Below are 19,924 nucleotides of genomic sequence, written 5' to 3' on the forward strand. Positions count from 1 at the left end.
CCCGCCGCCCCGCTTTATCCCGCGGGACGGACCGGGGGGGCCCGCCCGCCGGGAGGGGCTTGACATGCCGCCCCGCCCCGATATACCGCCCTCATCCCGCCTCCCCATCCCGCCCCGGCACCCGCTGGGCCGCCCCCTTCCCCCCGTCCCCGCCCCGTCGCAGCCGGAGGGGCTCGGCGGGGGAGACGTTACCAAACGGGTTCCGAACCTCGGGCAGGACGAGGGCTCGTTCGGTTTGAGCGACTCTTGCAGGCCCTAAAACTGCGGCTGGTTGTGCTGGTAACTCAGGCTCAAGGCATCTGACTGTAAAGAAACAGTGAGTACAGGTGATTCCTAGAGGGGGGAAAACAAACAAACAAACAAAACCCACAACAAATCCAGCAGTTTAAATACCTGGATTCTTTCTCAACTGTTTGCCCTCCATGGAGAGAAACAGGACACAAATACACATCAATAAACACTCAAAAGCAGGAGAGAACCTGGGAGCTACAGTTGCTTTTGATGATTCTATTTAACCAGTGACTCAGAGGTTGGACAAGTTATTGGCAAACCATGTGAAACACTTATTTTTTCTTTTTTCTTTTTTTCTTTTTTCTCTTTTTTTCTTTTTTTCATTAAAAATAAGTGAACACAAAAAAAAAAACAAAAGGCCAGTGGTGCAGAGCAGGATAGAGCCATGGGAAATACCAGAAAAGCAGGAGGCAAAGTCTTGGCTCACACTAGTGTGAGCCCCAGCAAGTGAGTAGCATATGACTAGACCCTGGCTGCCCTTAGCATAACCAGGCCAGACCCATGCTGGTAAGGATGCTACAGTCATGAGTCAAAAAGAAAACACAAAAGCTGCCCAGTTCTAAGGGCAGATTTTCCTGCCAGCTCTGCCCTGTGTTAGGGACATCAGAAAGAAAATGGGAGCACATGGGGCTGGACAGGATCCCCTCCCCTGGACCAAGCGAGTGTCGTAGATGTTGCTGGTCCCTGTCAGCCCATGCAAGAGGCAGGAGACAGAGATGATCTCTCATAGGAGACAGAGCTGATGCCCTGTCAAGTTGAGCAAGAGATCAAAGTCAAGGGAGCTGTATTTTCTCTCTGCTTTTTGCATCGCCTGGATCCTTGCAATTGGAGGTTGAATGAAACTGAGTAGTGAGGAGAAAAAAGGGAAAGCAAGATAACCCCCTTAGTACTTCACCAGCATCCTTTAAGTGCTCTACAATACATTTAAAGCTTGGGTGACTTGACCCCATATATATGAAAAATACATAAAAATCATGTTCAGTGGAGAAACCTTTCCCTTTTCACAATTAATCAGCTTTCTGGAGAATCACTACCTCTAGGCAGGTCACCCTTAGAGCATCAAAGAAATTGGAGCCAAATGCATCAGATTAAAAAACAGACCCCACTGAGGAAAGCTCTCTCCAGCTTATGAAAACCATGAACTGCTGGCACAGAGGGAATAAGAAATTAGAGAGGAAGAGTGTGGTGACACAATCAGCATCAGAGACAGGGCTCTACCTCTGTCTGAACAGACTCTGTTCCTGGTGTGGATCCACCTCCCCTGTTCCCCTCCCTCTCCTTTACAGCTCATCCATAATTTTGCACAAAGAGTAACAAATCAGTTAATACCCACAGCCATCCCAGGCAGGGGCTACAGGGTGACAGCATCACCATCACAGCTTCTCTCAACCAGTGAGACAGACACAAAAGCTTTTGCTGGGCACTGTCAGGGGCTGCTGGCAAAGCCAGGATCCAGCATCTGCCTGGTGTGAGGCTGGCCAGTGCCCCTTCTCTTGGGGATTTTTGCCCTGCCTTTCTTAAGGTACTCAACAAGATGAATAAAAAGTTATCGTGATTGAAAAATAAAAATGAGTAGGCAATTCCTGTGTGGCCTCAGTGCCCCTACAGTGGGTTGTGGTAGCATAAGCTTTTGTGGCACTTGAGTAGCAGTGGATGATGGAAAGGATGGGCAGATGGATGGCTGAAGAGCTGAAAGCAAAATTCAGGCCATCAAAACAATGCAAAACTGCTTAAAACAGGCTCAGCTCACCCAATAGACCCATCAGCCAGAGACTGGGTACATGTGTATGACAGTGTGTGGCATGCTGGACCAAAGGAGCTGTACAAAGCTTTTTCTCTCAAAATGAACCTTGTAAGTTAAAAAAAGCTTCAAAAGAGTAATAAGCCATCAATGTCACAGTCTGTTCTTTCTCTTGCAAAGATACAGGCTTCTTCCAGTGTGGAGGGCAAGGACAACAGGAGCACATTCCCCCTCCGAGACATGAGTCACGTCCCTGCTCTGACAGCCCCTTCCCCAACCCCTCCTGGCCCCCTCTGCTCAGCTTTCCAGTTGAGCACATTGAGTGGGGGCTACATGCTGGTTCACTTGGCCTTCCAGGCCCTCAGCTGGGAATTAACATTTAATTAGTTTCCTTGTAAACTCTGTCTCTACCACCCCAGTGCCAGCAGCAGCCGCAGCTGCCCTCGCTGTCGTGCCCTCCCTGTACTCCAGGGCCACCACTGGGATCAGACCCCTCTCCACTCATGGGCTGTTACTCCCCGTCACTTACAGAGTAAGTTTAGCTTATTGCAAAGGAAAGAGGTGCTGTGTCATGCCCAAAGGGACCACTGTGGGACAAAGCTTGTGCCTGGGCCAGGGAGAGGCTTTATTTATCTGTAGTGACCCTCACAGAGTGAACCCTGGGTTACAAATGAGCTTTTATGCTTTTATTGCACTAACTTGGTTTCCTATCAGCACTGATGGGAGAAGAGGGCTGCAAAAGGTTATCAGTGTTTTGCATCTTGCAACACTGGAAAATATCAATTTCCTGCAGATATCAAGGCCTAGCCTAAAAAAAGTTCACTTCAGAAAACTGCACCGTATAGGTTGTATGCACAGTTTTTACATATACACACAGGAACTGCCAGCACAGAGCAGCCACTGTCCAAAAGTCACAGTAACAGCACACCCAGTTTATGAAACTGTATTTTCATTCCTGTTTCTTGCCATACTTATATGTGTTTTCTTTCATGTCTGCTTTTTCTTAGTGCTCCTTTAGGTCTAGAACTCACATCTGTCTCCCAAAATCCCCTTATTTCAGTTCTGCACTTATGGCATCAGTGGACAAAACAGAACTTGTGATTATTCCTGCAAACTAAAGCCAGGCTGGTAACCCCAAGCTTGCAAGCTGGCTCCCCACTCCCTGAGAGAAATCACTGATGCTGGTCAGACACCAAAACAAACAAAAAAGACAACTCTGTCACTAACCAGCAATTCCCTTGGAAAATCCAACATTGCACATTCTGCTCATGAAACACCTCTATTTCAGCTTCATTTGTCTTTCCCCCCTTCCTTTTAGTCCTCTTTTCACAGCTTATTTGCTGTGAAAACACTCCTTGTGTTTGTGACAGTAGGGGTGATACCCAAGTGTGGAGCAAGATGGGGCAGGTGCCAGGAAGCCTCTGGAAATGAAGCTGCTCCTGGCAGGCTTGGAGCTGGTCCCCTGAGACAACAATTTGGTCTTAACAGCAGGAAGATTAAACCGGTAGAAAGACCCAGAGTGAACAACTGTCCATCCAGCACACAGGTATAAATATTTTCTGTTGAAATAACTTCTTTCCCAGCTGTAACAGTTTTTCTGGTGCTAGCAATGGGGGCAGAGAGACCCCCAGTGGCTGTGTGCCATATAGGCCATCACCCCTCACATCCCCACCACCTGTTGTGCCCCCCAGGAGGCAGTCAGGAGGGTTTTGTGGGGATGAAGGCCAACAAAGCCTTTGGGGCCAGTGAGAACTGCCCCTCTGGGTAAGCCAGGGCAGGACATCACTGCATGTCCCAGTGTCACACTGTGACTGTCCTCAGGGTGCAAACCTGTCCTCTGAAGAGGGTGGCAGTGGTCACAGGGCCAACCAAACTCTGAAAGAATATCCGTGGCTTGAATCTGTATTTGCAGCAGATAAACTATTTTCCACGTTAAGAATGGAAGCACACTGGACATAAGGCCTGAGTATTAATAATTAAAAAGCAAATTCTATCAATAACAATAAAATATCAGTGTTGCTTATGACATGCAGATGCAGTGACAGCAAACAGAGCAGCAAGCCAAGCTACTCCCAGTCAAACCAAGACTGGAAACTCCATCTGCCCTGTGATCCAGGCAGAGAATGAGCAGCTTTCACCCAAGGAATCAGCAGTTTCACCCAAGGAGCTGCGGCCACAGGCACAACCAGTGATGCAGCTGAGGCCACAAGATGATGTGAGGTGACACTTTGCAGGTCCAGCATGTCCTCTTTGCTGGACATGCACCTGCTGTGATTTTTCCACCCTCCAACAGCAATAGCTCAGCCTTCACTACCACACTCCACATAGACACACCAGGCTGATCAAGAGGAAACATCAACAAGCTGTAAGACAGAGGTGCAGAAAGTAACACTTGCATAACGGAAAGGAGTTTTATCATGCAGTGAAAAAGCAAAACGTTTTGTTTTTCATCACCAGTAACGTTCTGTTTTCTTTTGAAGCTCCATCACCGAGCAGATTTCAGCAGAGGCCAGTTCAGGAGTCCCTGCCAGGAGGCCAGTCCCACGCACCAGCACCCCAAGGGACCTGGCCTCACTGCAGGCTGCTGGCCCTGCCTCCCCTGAGGGGCTTCATCTCAGAGCTCCACGCCGGCCATAAAACCTTGATCAGCTTTGTTTCAACTCCACGCTCCTGCAGGCAGAGCTGCATTTTAATAAACATAACGATAGTTAGAAACAGACTTCTTCAAAGGGCTTTACAAACATAATTGGATCCCGGCATCACAGGGAGGCAGTAAAGGCAGTGTTTGTACAGATGGGGGGTGGCAGGCAGGGAGGTGAGGCTTGCTGCCTCCCCCCAGTGGGTCTGGGTTGTGGGGCCCAGATCAGGCCTCGTTAGGGGACTCATTAGCTCACATCCACCTGCTCCCACCATGCCACGAGGCCCCACTCCAGCAGCCCACGGGCCACCTGGGGAGCACTGCTTTAAGTGACCGTGTGCTGCTTGGGCTGTTGCCTTTGCTCCCCAGGAGGATCCAAACCAGGTGAAGCAGCAGCAGCAGCAGCTCATCAAATCCCACTGCTCCCGGCATGGATACACACAGAGAGCTCCTTCTCCGTGCCCTCAGCCCGGTTTGCGGCAGGTTCCTTGCCGGGCAAGCACGGCTGGAGCACCCGAGCCCATAAAAGCAACACCCCCAGCACATCGCAGCCCCTCGGGTCCGGCAGCCAAAGCTGTGGCTGAGCGGTGGAACCCGGGTCCCCACGGCGGGGCCGGGCACTCGCCCAGGCGGCTCGTCTGGCAAGAGGTGAATGCGCGCAGGGCACGGGCAGCCCGCCGCGCTAGGACACTTGCGGGGCCGCGAACGCACCGCGGCGGCGGGGAGCGCGGCAGCGCTGCGGCGGCGCCACCGCACGCGGGAGCGGCCAGCGGCGGCAGCGCCTGCTGCTTCCCGGCACCGCGGCACCCGCCCCGCAGCCCCTGCTGCTTCCCGGCACCGCGGCACCCGCCCCGCAGCCCCTGCTGCTTCCCGGCACCGCAGCACCCGCCCCGCAGCCCCTGCTGCTTCCCGGCACCGCGGCACCCGCCCCGCAGCCCCGGGAGGCTGCTCGCCCCCCTCCCCAGCCCCGAGCCCCGCTGCCCTGCCACAGGGGTCCCGTTCGCCCCGTCCCCTCCTGGCAGGTCCTCAGGCAAGGGGGTTGCTCAAGTTGCTGTGATAAGGGAGGGGGGAGAAGCCCCCATCGCCTGCCCCGCGGCCCGAGAGAGTCGTGCGGACGCTTTCCAGGCGGAAATTCCTCGGTGTGAGGGGGGTGAGACACTGGAAGGGGCTGCCCAGAGAAGCTGTGGCTGCCCCATCCCTGGCAGTGTTGAAGGGCAGGTTGGATGGGGCTCTGAGCAACCTCGTCTAGTGAGAGGTGTCCCTGCCCATGCAGGGGAGTTGGAACTTGATGATCTTTAAGGTCCCTTCCAACTCCAAAGATCCTGTGATTCTGCAGCACCCACACTGCTTTTCCCCTCCGGGTGGAAGGGATGTGTCCGCGGCTGTGACGAGGTGAGGAACACGGCCGTGGGAAGGGGGGTCCTGCAGGGGTTTGCTCCCTCTTTTGCACCATCAGAACACCAGCCTCAGGGGGCAGAGGTCCCTCCTGGGCAGACAACAGGCTGCTCAGCACAGCGAACCCCCGGAGACAAGCTCACTGCTTCTCTAAAGCCATGCTCTGAGGTCAATGACAGCTCACAACTCTCAACCCATTCTGCCTGGAACGCAGAGGAGTTATTATCTTCTAACCCCTCTACTGCAGGGCTTGCAAACTTTTCCTCTGGGCCATCTTACATTGACACTATTAAACACAGTAAATCCAGAAAACCAAGTAATACAGAGAAAAAGCTGCTAAACCCCCACCATTACTGCCCACCTCTGCCAACTGCCATCCCAGGCAAGCAATCACAAGCAGCCCTTCTCATAAAGATCTAAAAACTGGAAATTTACCACAGACTCCTTGCTTGCAGAAATTTCTCAGCAGAAAACTGCTCTAACAATGTTTATTTGCTTAATGAAATACTATTAGCTTAAGAGTTTAAAAACCCAGCACTACTACTGGAAGAAAATCAACCTCTCTTTAGGTTTAGCACTCTCACCATTGCCTGGAATTCAGTCCTAAATATTTTCAGGATGTGTAGAGCCACCTAAAAAGGCTTTAAATGCTTTGTTTTAAAGTCTTCTGAAAAATAGAACACATTTGTTTTTCTTAATTACCATTTGTAGATGCTCTGGTGTCCCAAGGTCCCTCTTACCTGCCTCAAATCCTTGGTCCACAGGTTGGCTAAGATTACCCAGCATGATTCTAACCACAGGAAGAGGGTGAGTGGAATGCCACTGTAAACCACTTTCTAGAAGAAATAGTTAACATTTAGGAAAGAAGCAACTTTTAGTTGTTTCTCTCTTGTCTGTGCTCCCATCTCATTATTACTTTGGTTACTTTATGACACAAACTCATTCAAATTAGTTTATTTGAAAGACAGAGTTATCAAAATAGCCATCTGTGAAATAAAACCAACTGGAAGTATAAATATTTGTAGTAATATTTCTCCATGCCTAAGGCTACTCCCTTCTACCCAATCATGGATCTCTTCCTTCCCCTCAGCCTTACTTCATCCAGCCTTTTCATCACAGGACCAGATTTTTTAGATGCAGCTGCATAGCTCTTCAGCAAGGCTTGAAACATCATTTCAGTATCTGGATGAGTACTAAGGAAAGCTTTTTCCAGAACATACAAATCAACTCCTTTATCCTCTGGAAGACCTGAAACAAAACTGAGTCCAAAGTCTATTAGTACCAAGTCCAGCTTCTCCAGGGGTGGTCGCATAAGTATGTTGGAAGTTGTAAGATCCCCATGTATAAGATCTTCATCATGCATTCTTGCTAACAGCTCACCCATCTTCTCTGCCAGGAGAAGGAGGCTACTGGTGTCATTTCCACTCTGTTGTACAGAATTAATATGATCTTGGACAGTAATTGAGCCAACAATATCTTCAAGATATATGCAGTTGGTGACACTATCCACAAAGTAGACAACTGGAGCTGAAATCCCTATGTGAAAAAAAGAACAAATTAAATGCTAGCTGTTAATTTACAGGACCTTCGAACTTTAACAAAAGACAATCATACAAGCCTTAACCAGAAACATCAGCCAAGAGCACCCCTGGTGACTCACATCTAGGAATTCCCTCCAGTCTCCAACCCACTCTGCACCAGCCTCCAGCCTTAAATTTATAGGCAGCTCGAGGCCTGCTGGAGCATCATCGGCCCCTCCTGGGGCGAGACTTCCCAGAAAACGGCACTTTCTGCTGGGGAACAGCCCGCGACTGAGGGGGACACCCTGAAAAAGTTAAGCGGGCCACCCGAGGATGAGAAGAAACCACCTGCATCCTTCAGAATGCGGCAGGCAAGGCCGACGAGGGTCTCTTACTTGCTGGGAGGGCCGCGGAGGGTCGGGGTGGCTGCAAGCACGGAAACACCCGCTGCCCGGGGGTGCCCGTTCTCTCCGGGCAGCCCCGTCCCCACCCGCCCAGGCCCCGCAGCCCCCGCGCCCACCTGCCCGCCGGCACCGCAGCAGCGACCGCGCCTCCTGCGCCGTCCGCCGCCGGCTCAGCCGCTCCTCCAGCGCCGGGTGGCGGTACAGCTTGGGGACGCGGAGCTTGGCCACCGCCGGCCGCCCGAGGAAGAGCCCCCGGTAGACGTGCGCCTCGGCGCCCTGCTGCACCAGCTGCAGCCCCGGCAGCGCCGGCAGCGCCTCGGCCTGCCTCGGGGCTGGGCCCGCAGGCCCCGGCTCGGCCGTGGCAGGGCCCGCCGGGCCGTCTCCAGCCGTGGCAGGGCCCGCCGGCCGCGCCTCGGGCACGGCAGGGCCCGCCGGGCCGGCCCCGGAGCACACGCCGCCCGCCCGCGCCTCGGCCGCCGCCATCGCCGGGCCCCGCCGCCACACTGCGCATGCGCCTCCCCTCTCGGCGTCGTTCGGCAATCTTCGGCCATCTTCGGCCATCTTCGGCGGCCGTTGCCGGCAACCGAGCCCCGCCCCCCGAAGCCCGCTCCGCTCCCCATCTCCTCGCTCCTCCGTATCCCGGTGCTGCCTCTCCCAACCCCCCCCCCTTGTACTTTCCCCTTCTGCCCTCTGCCTACCTGTGCGGCGCCGGGAGCTCCCGAGTGGCCGCAGGATCGGTGCCCGAGCCTCCCCCAGCCGGGGGGCTTCTCCCGTGTCAGGGGGACAGGGCGAAAGTCCGACCCGGGGCTGCCCGGGGCTGCCGAGCCGGCTGCGGGCTGTGCCCCTTCCCGAGGTGGCGGGTGGCAGCTTGTGAGCCCCGCCGTGTGCTCCCAGCAACATTTCGGGAGCCGCCTGCCAGAGCAGCGCCCTGGGATTCCCACCTCTGGGATGTCACTGGCGGGATGCAGCACCGGGACACCCCCACGGGAGATCCACCCCCACGGGAGATCCACCCCCACCACCACGAGATCCGCCACTGCCTCTTAGCTCTTCCCCTGCCAAAACCCTTCTCTGGAGGCTGTGCAGACCCACCGAAGCTGCCCAGCTGGTGGCTGGGGAGGGGGCTGCCCACCGGCTGCAGGGGATCTCCAGCCTGCAGCAGGGCACGGCGTGACCTCAGGTCCCCACCCTGGGCACCAGCACAGAAGCTTCTGCCCCCAGTGCTGGCAAGAAGCCGCTCAGGTGGTGAATGGGGTGACTCCCCCTTCCTTCAGAGGCCAAGCCCCGCATTTCCCAGTATTAGGATGTGTATGGCACACTGAAAACCCAGTACTCTACTGGGTGAGCTGCACACACTGCAATTTATGTTCCTCAGTAGATAAAAGAGACTTTGGCCCAATCCCTGTAAATATGTTTTCAATTGTTGCCTTTGGAAGTGCCACAAGTCCAATTTGTCCTTGTTTTCTTATTCACAACATTTGCTTCCTTTTCAGAACATTTATATTTTATTAACACATTCCATACAGCTTACTTGTCATTGCATGGTGGGATCCTGCCTGGAAAATATTTATCTTGCTTCAGCAACAACTTTTAACAACCTTCCCAACTTTTCAATGATACGAACAACCCATCCCACAATTCTACCCACCCCTGGCATCCACAGCAGGGATACAGGACCCCACTAATTTGGCCAGGGAAGAATATGTAGACATGGGCACCATGGCTGGAATCTATGAAATCCCAAAAGCAATAATAGAAACAAAGATGTTTTCCCCTGTTGTGAGCAGATTGTTACCTAAGCACGGGTGCACAGTCCCCACAGACACACATATATAACCTAAGAACAAGTGCACACAGGTGCCCTCAGTTCATTATTCTGGCAAATGTAATGGTCTTCTCTCATGCTGGCCAAAAACACCCTCCAGAGCTTTCAAAATACAAAAGAAAATATTTTTGCTGTGTTTTCCCCATTATTTTATTTATTTAAATGTTATCTTCCCTCTGATTTCACTTATTCTTTTCCCTTCAAATGCAATAATCAGTTGACATAGCCCTTGGAAACCATCTAGAGCCACTTACAATATTTATGGTTATCACCCAGTATTTGTGTTGGAATATTGAATCACCCCAGAGAATTGCACTGAAGCCACAGACTCTCTGTTAAATGGCTTAATTATGTAACTTTGTTCTCCTGGTGACAAGCATTTATAAAGTCTCCTTTTACAAACAATGTAATCGAGTTAGAAGCTGCAGTGCAGCAACCTAATGGAAACCAAGGCAGGTCTCACAGGCTCCTTGCTGCTGCCCTGCCAATCCCTGGGCTCCAGCTCTGCAGGCAGCTCTCCCCTCACTCCTTGGATCATTTAAGGATGGAGGCTGCCACCCACAAAGCTGGACAGCCTGGGAAAGGGCTGAGTTTGGGCTACATCAGGGCTCAGGTGGCTCCTCATGCCCAGCTAAGGTGCTTGTTGGCTCTGATGTCATGTCCTCAACTGGCAAAGTGTGAGCAGGGTGATAAACCCTCCTGTGTGTGAATTTACAGCTCTGGCTCCCATCATAGCTCAGAATTGCTGCTCTTGGCCAACTCCTCAGAGAGAGGATGCTTCAGGCAGGGCAGCTGGTAGGGACTGGCTGCCAACAGAGGGGCACTGGGATGCTGGGCAGCACCCTGGGTTGCTGCCGTACTGGAGGCATCCCTAAAATGTGCAGGAAACAGGACCCATGGGGCGACCATCAGTACTGACTGGCATTGCCAGCAAACCCCCCAGGGTTAGGATAACAGAAAAGAAAACGAGTGCAGCCTGGTGTTGTAAGGAGAAAACTCCGTGGGCTGGAAAGGAGGATGCAGTAAATGCAGGTGCCTGGCGAGCTGGCTCCATCCCAGCCAGCTGTGACACTGGTGCCTGCTCATGGATTATAATTTTCATCAATGACTGAATTGAGTTTGGTCAGTTTGGTCCCCTGAAAACCTTTGTAAGGGCCAATCATAAACAGAGAAAATGTGCTCTAGTGTGTGATGAGCATCACTGAGCAACGTGTCTTCCTCACTGCAGGATGGATGGCTTCTTCTCTGGTATCTGTATTTTAATTCGTGGTTTGAAAGCCTCTTTTAGCTGCTCCAGCCCACAGGTAGGGATACACACTTTCAGCAATCACAGCCAGGTTGTGTTACCAAACACAGGCTGCCATTTCAAACGCAGAACTCTTCAGGAAGCACATTGCTGCAGCTCAGCCCTAGAGATGTGTCGTTCAGCGGGAACATTCAGCAGGAACACCCCCTCCAGCCCCCCCAGCAGCCAAGGGCAGGATAAGGATCAGATGGGAAATGGCACCGCCAAGACACAGGGTCTGAGAAGAGGAGCAGAGCATTGCAGGAGGGAACAAGGATAGAAACTTGCCAGCAGACATGAAGCATGAGCCAGTCCTGATGGATCCAACCCTGCCCAGGCCTTCTCATGCAGAGCTTAGGGACAAAGCCACTGACTTAGCTACAAAAGTGTGATAAGAAAGATGCACTTTAAAAACCACAAAGGAAGATATTTTTTTCCCAAACTATACCTGCTGTACATCATAGCAGGTTTTCACCTTTTTTAAGTGTTTTTTTTCAAAGGATCATAACCCCCAGCCACCCACAGTGTTGATGTGGTGGCTGCGTTTCTGTACATACTGAGTATGTACATACTCATCTTTTTGGCCGCCTTTTGTAAACATACCATAAAGCTCTGCCTGGACTCCCCAGGACCTTGCTTCCTTGCTGACTGTGCTAATAATGTTTATTGCCCTGCCAGACAACTGGAAGATTCCAGAAAATGGTGGGAAAGGTGGGGGACAGATAAATGAATGCTGAGCGGCTGTGGAGAAAAATACCATTTCTTCCTTCTCACACCGAAATAATTTGAGAAGGAAGGAGTTGCTTAGATGAGTTGCAGGTCATGTAGCCAAGAGTGGGTTTGCTCAGTGGCTGCTGAGGATTGCAGGTCCCCTCTGGCTCTGCCTGGTGTGGTGGGGAATCATATGTGGGTGATATATCCCCCAGTTCATAACACAACACACATGAAATGTATAGGCTTGAGCTCCAGGGAGAAGCTGCAGGAGGCAGAGATCACAAGCAAGATCACACTGCATCTCCAGCATCCCCCTGTGCTCCCAAAACTTGGAATATGAGCCCAGACACAGAGCTGTAGTGCCTGCTGCCCACTGTGAACTTCCCACACATGAGGGGTTGTGATTTCAGAGCTATTTAGACTACTTTAATATGAATTACAAATCAAATTGAAAAGCTCCTTCCATGAACTCCAGACAACAGAAACAGTGGTGTTCATGGAAGTTGTCTGGAGTTCATGTTTGAAGCCATTCCTCCCTGAGTGTGTGATCCCTGTGCAGCTGCCAGTTTGTATCAGATACAAGGTTTTAGAAGAGGTATTTTTACATTCCATATTTCCATTGAAACCAGAGCATATTAATGAGAAGCCTTTATTTAATCTATAAACCAGGTAGATTATTTGAAACACTTAATATTCACAGTGACTTTGAGACAAAACAACCAAAACCTTTGATCAGCTGCTGCCCATGTTGCAGGCCAGATATCCACCAGATTAAAGCTAAAATGACATGCATGATCCAGCATTGCCTCTCTTAAGCATCCCAAGTTATGAGTTGGACCAAAAAAAGAATTGCCACCACCGGTCTGAAGAGGAGAGATGTGATATCTATCCTGTTAAATGCCCTATTAAGTAATTAAGTATGTGGAATGACTGAAAAAGCTCTTTTGGAAAAAAATACCTCTTGTTCTTCATTCTTCACCCAATCTGTCTACTTTTGCCCACGTCAGAGGGATGTGCCTGCACCACAAGCATGATGGGCACTGATGCAGACCTTCCCCAACTCAACCCTGCACTGCAGCAAAACCCTTTACCAGCACAGGCTCCACAGCGAGCTGGGCTGGAGCTTATGTTGTTATAACCCTGTGATTAAATACAATACTACCTGCAGTCACATTCCAGCTTGCAATCCAGGTTTATGGTCACTTCCACTCACCTTTCAGCAGCAGTCCCTTGTTGCATGGCCCTGGGAAGGCTGTGCAAGCCCACCCCAAGCCTGTGACAGCACATCTTCCCTTTGCTGGTCCCCACCAGCTGCCTGACAGCAACATTCAGAACATCTCATGTATTTCAACACAGGGAAACCCTCCCAGCAACTGCAGTTTGCATGAACAGCACCGAGGAAGAACATCTGCATTGTGTTCAAGAGTTTTGAAAGCACTTGTAGGTCTACCAGGTTTCGTAAAATCTTTCTTTTACAAACTGGGCTTTGCGTGGGATACATGAACTTACACTCAGAAAAACATCTTGCACCCAAGTGCAAGCCCCAGCCAGTGTTTGATGCAGTAGCCAGCAGGAAGGTTTCCACTCCACTCGGCAGAAGAATGTTAATTGCAAGGAAAGCTGAGTACTGAAATGCTTTGCCTAGTGGAGCACTGTGCAGGGGGAAGGAGATAAGCTGATCCTTTCTTTCCCACAAAAGAGAAAGGTAAGAATGCAAACCCAGTCACACTGCTCTTTTTTTTTCTTCTTCTTCCTTTCTTTTTTTTTTCTTTTTTTTTTTTTAAGCTCTGAGATGGTCACTCCTTTCCTAGCAGCCTTTCCTTGGCTTTTCAACCGAGCTACTTAAAACTGCTAATAAACTGTCCATCTCGTGTGAGCTTGAGAGAGGATTTCTGGTGGAGAGGAGTGCAGCCCTGCACTGAAGAGGGTCCGCTGTCAGCCAGCAGGGGAGATTCCTTTCCCGGTTCAAGCGAGACAGACTGGGGACACAGCCGTACCCTTCCCCATCCTCATTCCCAGACCAATTCCCTCCGGAGAAGCCAACCCGGGCTGCCCGGACCGCTCAACCCGCCCAGCCCGGGGTGCGGTGGGGAGAGCGGGGTTCGGACTCACCCATCACTCACGCTCCTTCACCCCGGCCCTTTGTGCCTCCGCTCCCCAGGGCGGTGCCCGCCCCCCACAAACACCACATCCCGCCTGGGCCCCCCCCCCTATGCGGCTCCCCCAGAGGAGGGCAGGGCGACTACAAGCCCCAGGCTGCCCGGCCGGGAGGCAGGGCTGGAGCTCCGTGACGCTGCGCGGCCCCGCTCCGGCCGCCGGACCCCGCGCCTGCCCTTCCCTCCTGTCCCGTCCCGCCAGCGAGCAGCTCCGGGGGGCTGCCCATCCGCGCCATGGGTGAGTAGAAGCTGGGCCGGGGGTGGCGGGGCCGGGGGTGCGGGGTGGGTTCCTTCCCCACCCTCTTCCAGGGCCGGCGGGAGGGAAGAGGGAGCCCGGAGCGGGAAGGGGCGGCGGGGCTGGGGCGCGTCCTGCCCCAGGAAAAAGAACTTTTGCCAAAAAAAACCAACAACAACAACAAAACCGAAACCAAACTATCAAACAACAAACCCCCCCCCCCCCAACAAAAAAAAAAAAAAAAAGAGTTTTCAACTTTTCTTAAAAGCCACGACTGCATCTCCCTCCCCTTGCCTCCTGCTCCCCCCGCAACCCTCTTTCTAGGCGTTTTCTTTTTTAACACTTCCAGCCGCGAACACAGCAAAGCTGCAGAGAGGGGGGGGGTTTCCCGGGAGGGGCTCAGCCGGGGGGAGCTCACAGGGGTGCTGGAGGCAGCGGCCCACCCTCCGTGGGCGTTGGTGGGGGCAAAGAGGGTGCTTGAGCGGTTCCAAAGTCAGCTCCGGCTCAGCCAGCTCAGCAGCAGGGGTTGCTGCCCGGGGGAGCACAGCCCAGGCTTTGCCCCAGGCCGGGAACCGCCTGGCACAGCTCCTTCTGAAAGCCACCAAACCTCCTGTCCTCTTCTGGAGAGTCCCCTAGTTCCCCAGACACGTCAGAATAGCTTACATACAAAGCTGGATTTCCGTCAAAGTTCACAAACTATTTCTGCTCGTGAAGTTAACAAGAAATAGGGCAAAATCTGATGGGATCGGCTGTGGTACTTACAGTGGGGCAGCTTGTGTCTAATTGAGTGTGTGGCTTGAATCTAATGGCATGGCCACTTCATGCAAAGCCTTTTGTTCCCAGTGAACAAATATTGGTTTTCCTAATTATCTGCATAACATATGCACAAGGAGTGGTAAAAGCAGCACAGGTAGTCACCCAGAGCACGGTGGGAGGGACTGGCATGTAGCTGGGATGGCATAAGTAACACAAATGAAACACAGAGGAAATACAGAAGTAAGTATAGCCTTCAGTGAGAAATAACCTTTATTGCTGGCTGCAGTTAAAAGGCCAAATACAGACACTTCCTGATAAGCACAGCATGTGAGGGGGGAAAAAAAGCCCCTAGGCAGGATGAAGAAAGGTTTCCATGGTCTTGTGATTGTGTTCACATTTTTTCTGTATAGTCTACCAAAACTGTATTTCTAATCAAAGCCAGTGTGAGAATTGAGGTAGTGTTATATGCTGGAAACTGGCACAGACTTCTAAGCTAACACACTGCATCTCTGCCTTCAAAGCTGTGACAGGGGGGAGGTCACTGTCACTGCTGTTCCCAGAGGTCCCTACCTCAGCACTGGCTCTCACACCATGTACAGTCCCCCCTGCTGTACCATGACTAATGGTTCACACATGGTCACCCTTTCATCCTCTCCCCAAGGTGAGGAGCCCGTGCAGCCAAGCACCTTGGATTTTTTGGATTGCTTAGGGTGAGGTGGTCGGTTTGGGTTTGGTTTGCTTTTGCTGTTGGTTATTTTTCTTATTTTAGCTAAACTTACCTGCTTGCTAAACTTGCATACATAGCTGTGTGGGAAGGACAAGGTCAGAGAATCACTTCTTGTATTTGGGGCAGGCAACAGTGAGCTCTTCAGCTCTTGATGGTGCTTGTCCTGTAGTCCCGGACCAGCCTGAGAAGGTTGTGTCTGGCTGGGGGTCTTGGCTTCTGAGTGCTGTGGAAGGAGAGACAAAGAAATCAGGAGCACCCCCACAAAGTCATGCTTAGAGTTATCATGCAAGATTAACTAGTCCTCCTCTTCAATACAAGTCTGAACTTTGTTACAAAGTCTGTTTTCACAGTTCTGCAGCCCAAATGAGTGCTCCTGCAGTTAGTGAAAGTGTCTGCAGGCCTGGTAGGTTGTGTGAATATCTGCAAGTGCCTCTACATATGACCTAGTGCCTTCTGGGGGAAATTCAGCATCATGGCTTTGTAGATGGAAAACTCTGAGCGTCCTGAGGGAGCTTTTCTCAGTTTTTGCATGCTGATAGTTTGCCTGCCAGCACCAGGAAACTGAACCTAGTGTTGCTTGCTCGTTTTGCAGGTCGTGCACTGCTGGTCCTCCTCTTGTCTGCAACAGTCTCTCTCCTGGGTGGGCTGATATTTGGATATGAACTGGGGATTATCTCTGGTGCACTGCTGCAGTTGCAGATAGACTTTCACCTCAGCTGCTTCAAGCAAGAAATCCTTGTGAGTGCTCTCCTTATTGGAGCTCTGCTTGCCTCCCTGATTGGGGGGATCCTCATTGACCGCCATGGACGGAGGAAAGCAATCCTGGTCAGCAACTTGGTCCTGCTGGTTGGCAGCCTAATTCTCACATTGGCAAAGTCATTTACTGTGCTGATCATTGGGCGCATGACAGCAGGCTTTGCTATCTCTGTCTCATCCATGGCCTGCTGCATCTATGTCTCAGAAATGGTGGCTGCTCATCAGCGAGGGCTGCTGGTGTCTCTCTATGAAGCAGGCATCACTGTTGGCATCCTGGTGTCCTATGCAATGAATTACATCTTTGCAGACCTGGAAGAGGGGTGGAGGTACATGTTTGGGCTGGCCATTGTCCCAGCAGCCATGCAGTTCCTCACCATCCTCTTTCTCCCAGTCAACCCTGTCAAATTAAGCTCATGGGACGCAGACTGCCAGAAGGGCCTCATTCAGTTGCAGAGCACTGAGGACAGAGAGATGGCAAAGCAAGAGCCCTATAAGGAGAAAAATTACTCATTTCTTGATCTTTTTAGGAGCAGAGACAACATGAGAAGGCGGACTCTGGTGGGCCTGGGACTGGTGCTCTTCCAGCAGTTCACTGGGCAGCCCAATGTGCTGGGCTATGCCTCCAAAATCTTCCACTCAGTGGGGTTCCAGAGCAACTCCTCGGCCATCCTGGCCTCTGTTGGGCTGGGGGCAATAAAGGTGGTGGCCACACTCATCGCGATGGCTTTTGCAGACAGGGCTGGCAGGAGGGTGCTGCTCATGGTTGGCTGCGTGGTGATGGCCATCTCGGTCACCATCATCGGCCTCACCAGCCGTGTTGCTCCCCTGGCCCTGGACAGGGACTGCAAGGCAGCTGCAGACCCCAGTGCATCCCAGAGCCTCACCCAGCGCCCCCCAATGCCCTTATTCTCCCAGCCTGCTGTGCCATCCATCCCATCAGGGGTGGGCAGAAGTCAGGCAGGCCCTGATTTCGCTGCCATGAGGAGCCTTGCAAATTTTTTTGCTGATACTCAAAGCAAAGAGGTTGTTCCTGATGCTTCCCTCGCTCAGAAAAGAAGCTTGGTAGTTCAGTCCAAAGAAGAGATAGTGGAAAGCACAGGCCTTTCTTTAAGTGGTGCTCCCTGGACAGAACACCTGGTTTTAAATTGGATGACACTGCTGAGCATGATGGCTTTCATGAGTGCCTTCTCAATTGGATTTGGGCCAAGTAAGTATGGTGTTTATACATCCTTGCACTAACCCAGAGAATAAAGCTAGGGCTGATTTTGCAGTCTGCTTGGAATGTTCATTATGCATCTGCTTTCCAAGCAGCTCAGTGTCTGGGAACTGGAAATATGTCCCCTTCTGCCCACTGAATCAGCTCCTAGCACTGCAGCTGGCAGCTATAGGGTGGTACAGCACTAGAATAACTTTCCTTTCCATCCCATCACTACCCTTGTAATGTTTTGGGGTTTTTTTTTCTGTCATGCTCATTGCAAAATCAGAGCATCCCAGAAGCACTTCCTGATTTTCCTCACACCCTGTGAGAAGGAAAGAGAGGGCTGAGAACAGAGGGACTGAGAGCCTTCTGCTCTGTGATGAAGGAAGCCTTAACCCCTACAACTCTTTCTGCTCTCTGTAATCTGTGCAGTGACCTGGCTGGTCCTCAGTGAGATCTACCCTGCTGGGATAAGAGGAAGAGCCTTTGCATTCTGCAGCAGCTTTAACTGGGCTGCTTATTTACTGATCAGCCTTACATTCCTGGACCTTATTGGTAAGTGGCCATCCCCCATCTCTTCAACTCCCTCAGGTGGTTAGGGAAGGTGGTCACCACAAGGCATTTGGAGATTAAGTCACGTTTTGAACTCTGGGGACTTGACACTGGGAGAGGTGGGACCCTGATGCTGCTGAGAGCAGAAAAAACAGGCACCAGAAGTCTGAGCCCCTGCACTGCCTGTTTCTTAAAAATCCATTGCCCACTGGGCTGTGCTACAGTGCTGCATTATCAGGGAAACATGGAGTTTGTGGCTTTCCAGCATTTCTTGCTAGCAGAGCTCTCGTTGAGACACTCAATGGGCACTGCTGGGCCCTGGAGCTTGGCTGCCTTCTCCTTTGTATCCCACAATGTGACCTACCTCCAATGGACCCTTCATGCACTTGAATCTCTCTGCAGATGCCATTGGTTTCTCTTGGGTGTTTCTTTTCTATGGACTGGTGGGAGCAATGGCTGTTGTATTCATTTACCTCTTTGTACCGGAAACGAAAGGACAATCCTTAGAGGAGATAGACCAGCAGTTCTCCAGGAAACGGTACGTGTGCTGTTGTACCAGCCTGAGTGGTGGCTTTGGGTGCTTCTCACCAGCAGGTCCTCAGGTCTTTGGCACTTGGCAGCTCAGGGCTGTTGCCAAGTCTGGTCAGTACTGCTACGATTACCTCAGGTTGGTGCAGGGCTATGGGACAGGGTGTGAGAGCTGCAGCGTGGTCCATCAGCTGGTCACTGCCCTGGGTCTTGAAGCCATGCTGCTGGAGGGCACCAGTGACACCAGGGGGTAAAAGGGCTAGTAAATAAATAAATAAAATAATAATAAGTCCGGAGGGTGAGGGGAGGAGAGCAGGACCAGAGCATGGCACAGGCAGGTCAGGACAATGAGGCCCTCAAAATAATCCTGGATTGACTCTTCTCCTCTAGGGCAGGGGTGTGTGTGTAGTTCTGGTTGTGAAGGAGGTGGCAGAGTGAGCAGCACTGGAGCAGAGGGAGGTTGTGCAGCCACAAGACCACAGTGCTGAGGGGAGGGAGCCCACACCCGGTGGGGGGTGGCTGGGGAAGGGTAACTGCTGTAAACCCCTGCCTAGCTCCTGGTCCCTGCCAGCAGCAGCTGCTGCAGCTGATCTCACTGTTGCCTGGCAGGGTGTGGGAAGGAAAAGCATTTAAGCAGAGACATGGAAGAGGAGCGAGCTGCACACACGCCCAGTACCAGAGAATGGAGCACACCAGCAGCACGTGAAACCAGTGACATGCCTGCAGCATCGCCCTGAGGAACAGGCTGTGCCCTCCTTTTCCATGGCCTTTAACTGGTGACCTCTGCGTGGAGACTGTTCTCACCGCAGTGCCTTAGATCTTGGGACTTGCTGATAGCCTGTCCTTTGGATCCTCAGAGGATCAGAGGAGCCAGGCAGGAAGCATGTCCTTCCTTTGATATCCGTTACTTTTATGGTTCGTATCTCCTGTCATTTAAGAAATTAATGGCTTTATATGCAGAAATTAAAGCACAACCTTTGCTGCCAATGCTTTCCATCCAGGCAGTTCATTTGTGAGCAGAGCATACCATTTTCTAGTTCTTTGAAATACTTGATGCTTTACAAAGGGCACAGCAGTGCAGGAGGAATGTGTCAAGCACTCGGCACACGTTAATACTGACACCCTTTGTAAGAGCCTGGAGTCTGAGATGAGAGCTAATGCACATAAACACAGGCAGGATGGGTGCTAGCTCATGGGCTGCTA

General features: G+C 51.8%; 2 protein-coding genes across 2 annotated transcripts; one reads left to right on the forward strand and one right to left on the reverse strand.

Annotated features, from left to right (window-relative positions):
- Positions 1-7,003: 7,003 nt before the first annotated feature.
- TP53RK (TP53 regulating kinase) lies at positions 7,004-8,479 on the reverse strand. The gene is made up of 2 exons (XM_051632960.1): positions 8,106-8,479; positions 7,004-7,601 (listed from the first exon to the last, which is right to left on the reverse strand). The coding sequence occupies exons 1-2, from the start codon at positions 8,470-8,472 to the stop codon at positions 7,123-7,125; spliced, it is 846 nt and encodes a 281-aa protein (XP_051488920.1). The 5' UTR covers positions 8,473-8,479; the 3' UTR covers positions 7,004-7,122.
- Positions 8,480-14,110: 5,631 nt separating this feature from the next.
- On the forward strand, positions 14,111-19,708 carry SLC2A10 (solute carrier family 2 member 10). Its single transcript, XM_051633327.1, has 5 exons — positions 14,111-14,207; positions 16,280-17,650; positions 18,074-18,196; positions 18,596-18,731; positions 19,331-19,708. Exons 1-5 carry the CDS (start codon positions 14,204-14,206, stop codon positions 19,425-19,427), a joined length of 1,731 nt encoding a protein of 576 aa, XP_051489287.1. The 5' UTR covers positions 14,111-14,203; the 3' UTR covers positions 19,428-19,708.
- The last annotated feature ends 216 nt before the right edge of the window (positions 19,709-19,924 follow it).

This window comes from Apus apus, chromosome 15 (assembly GCF_020740795.1).
Source record: "Apus apus isolate bApuApu2 chromosome 15, bApuApu2.pri.cur, whole genome shotgun sequence".
Classification (NCBI taxonomy): domain Eukaryota; kingdom Metazoa; phylum Chordata; class Aves; order Apodiformes; family Apodidae; genus Apus; species Apus apus.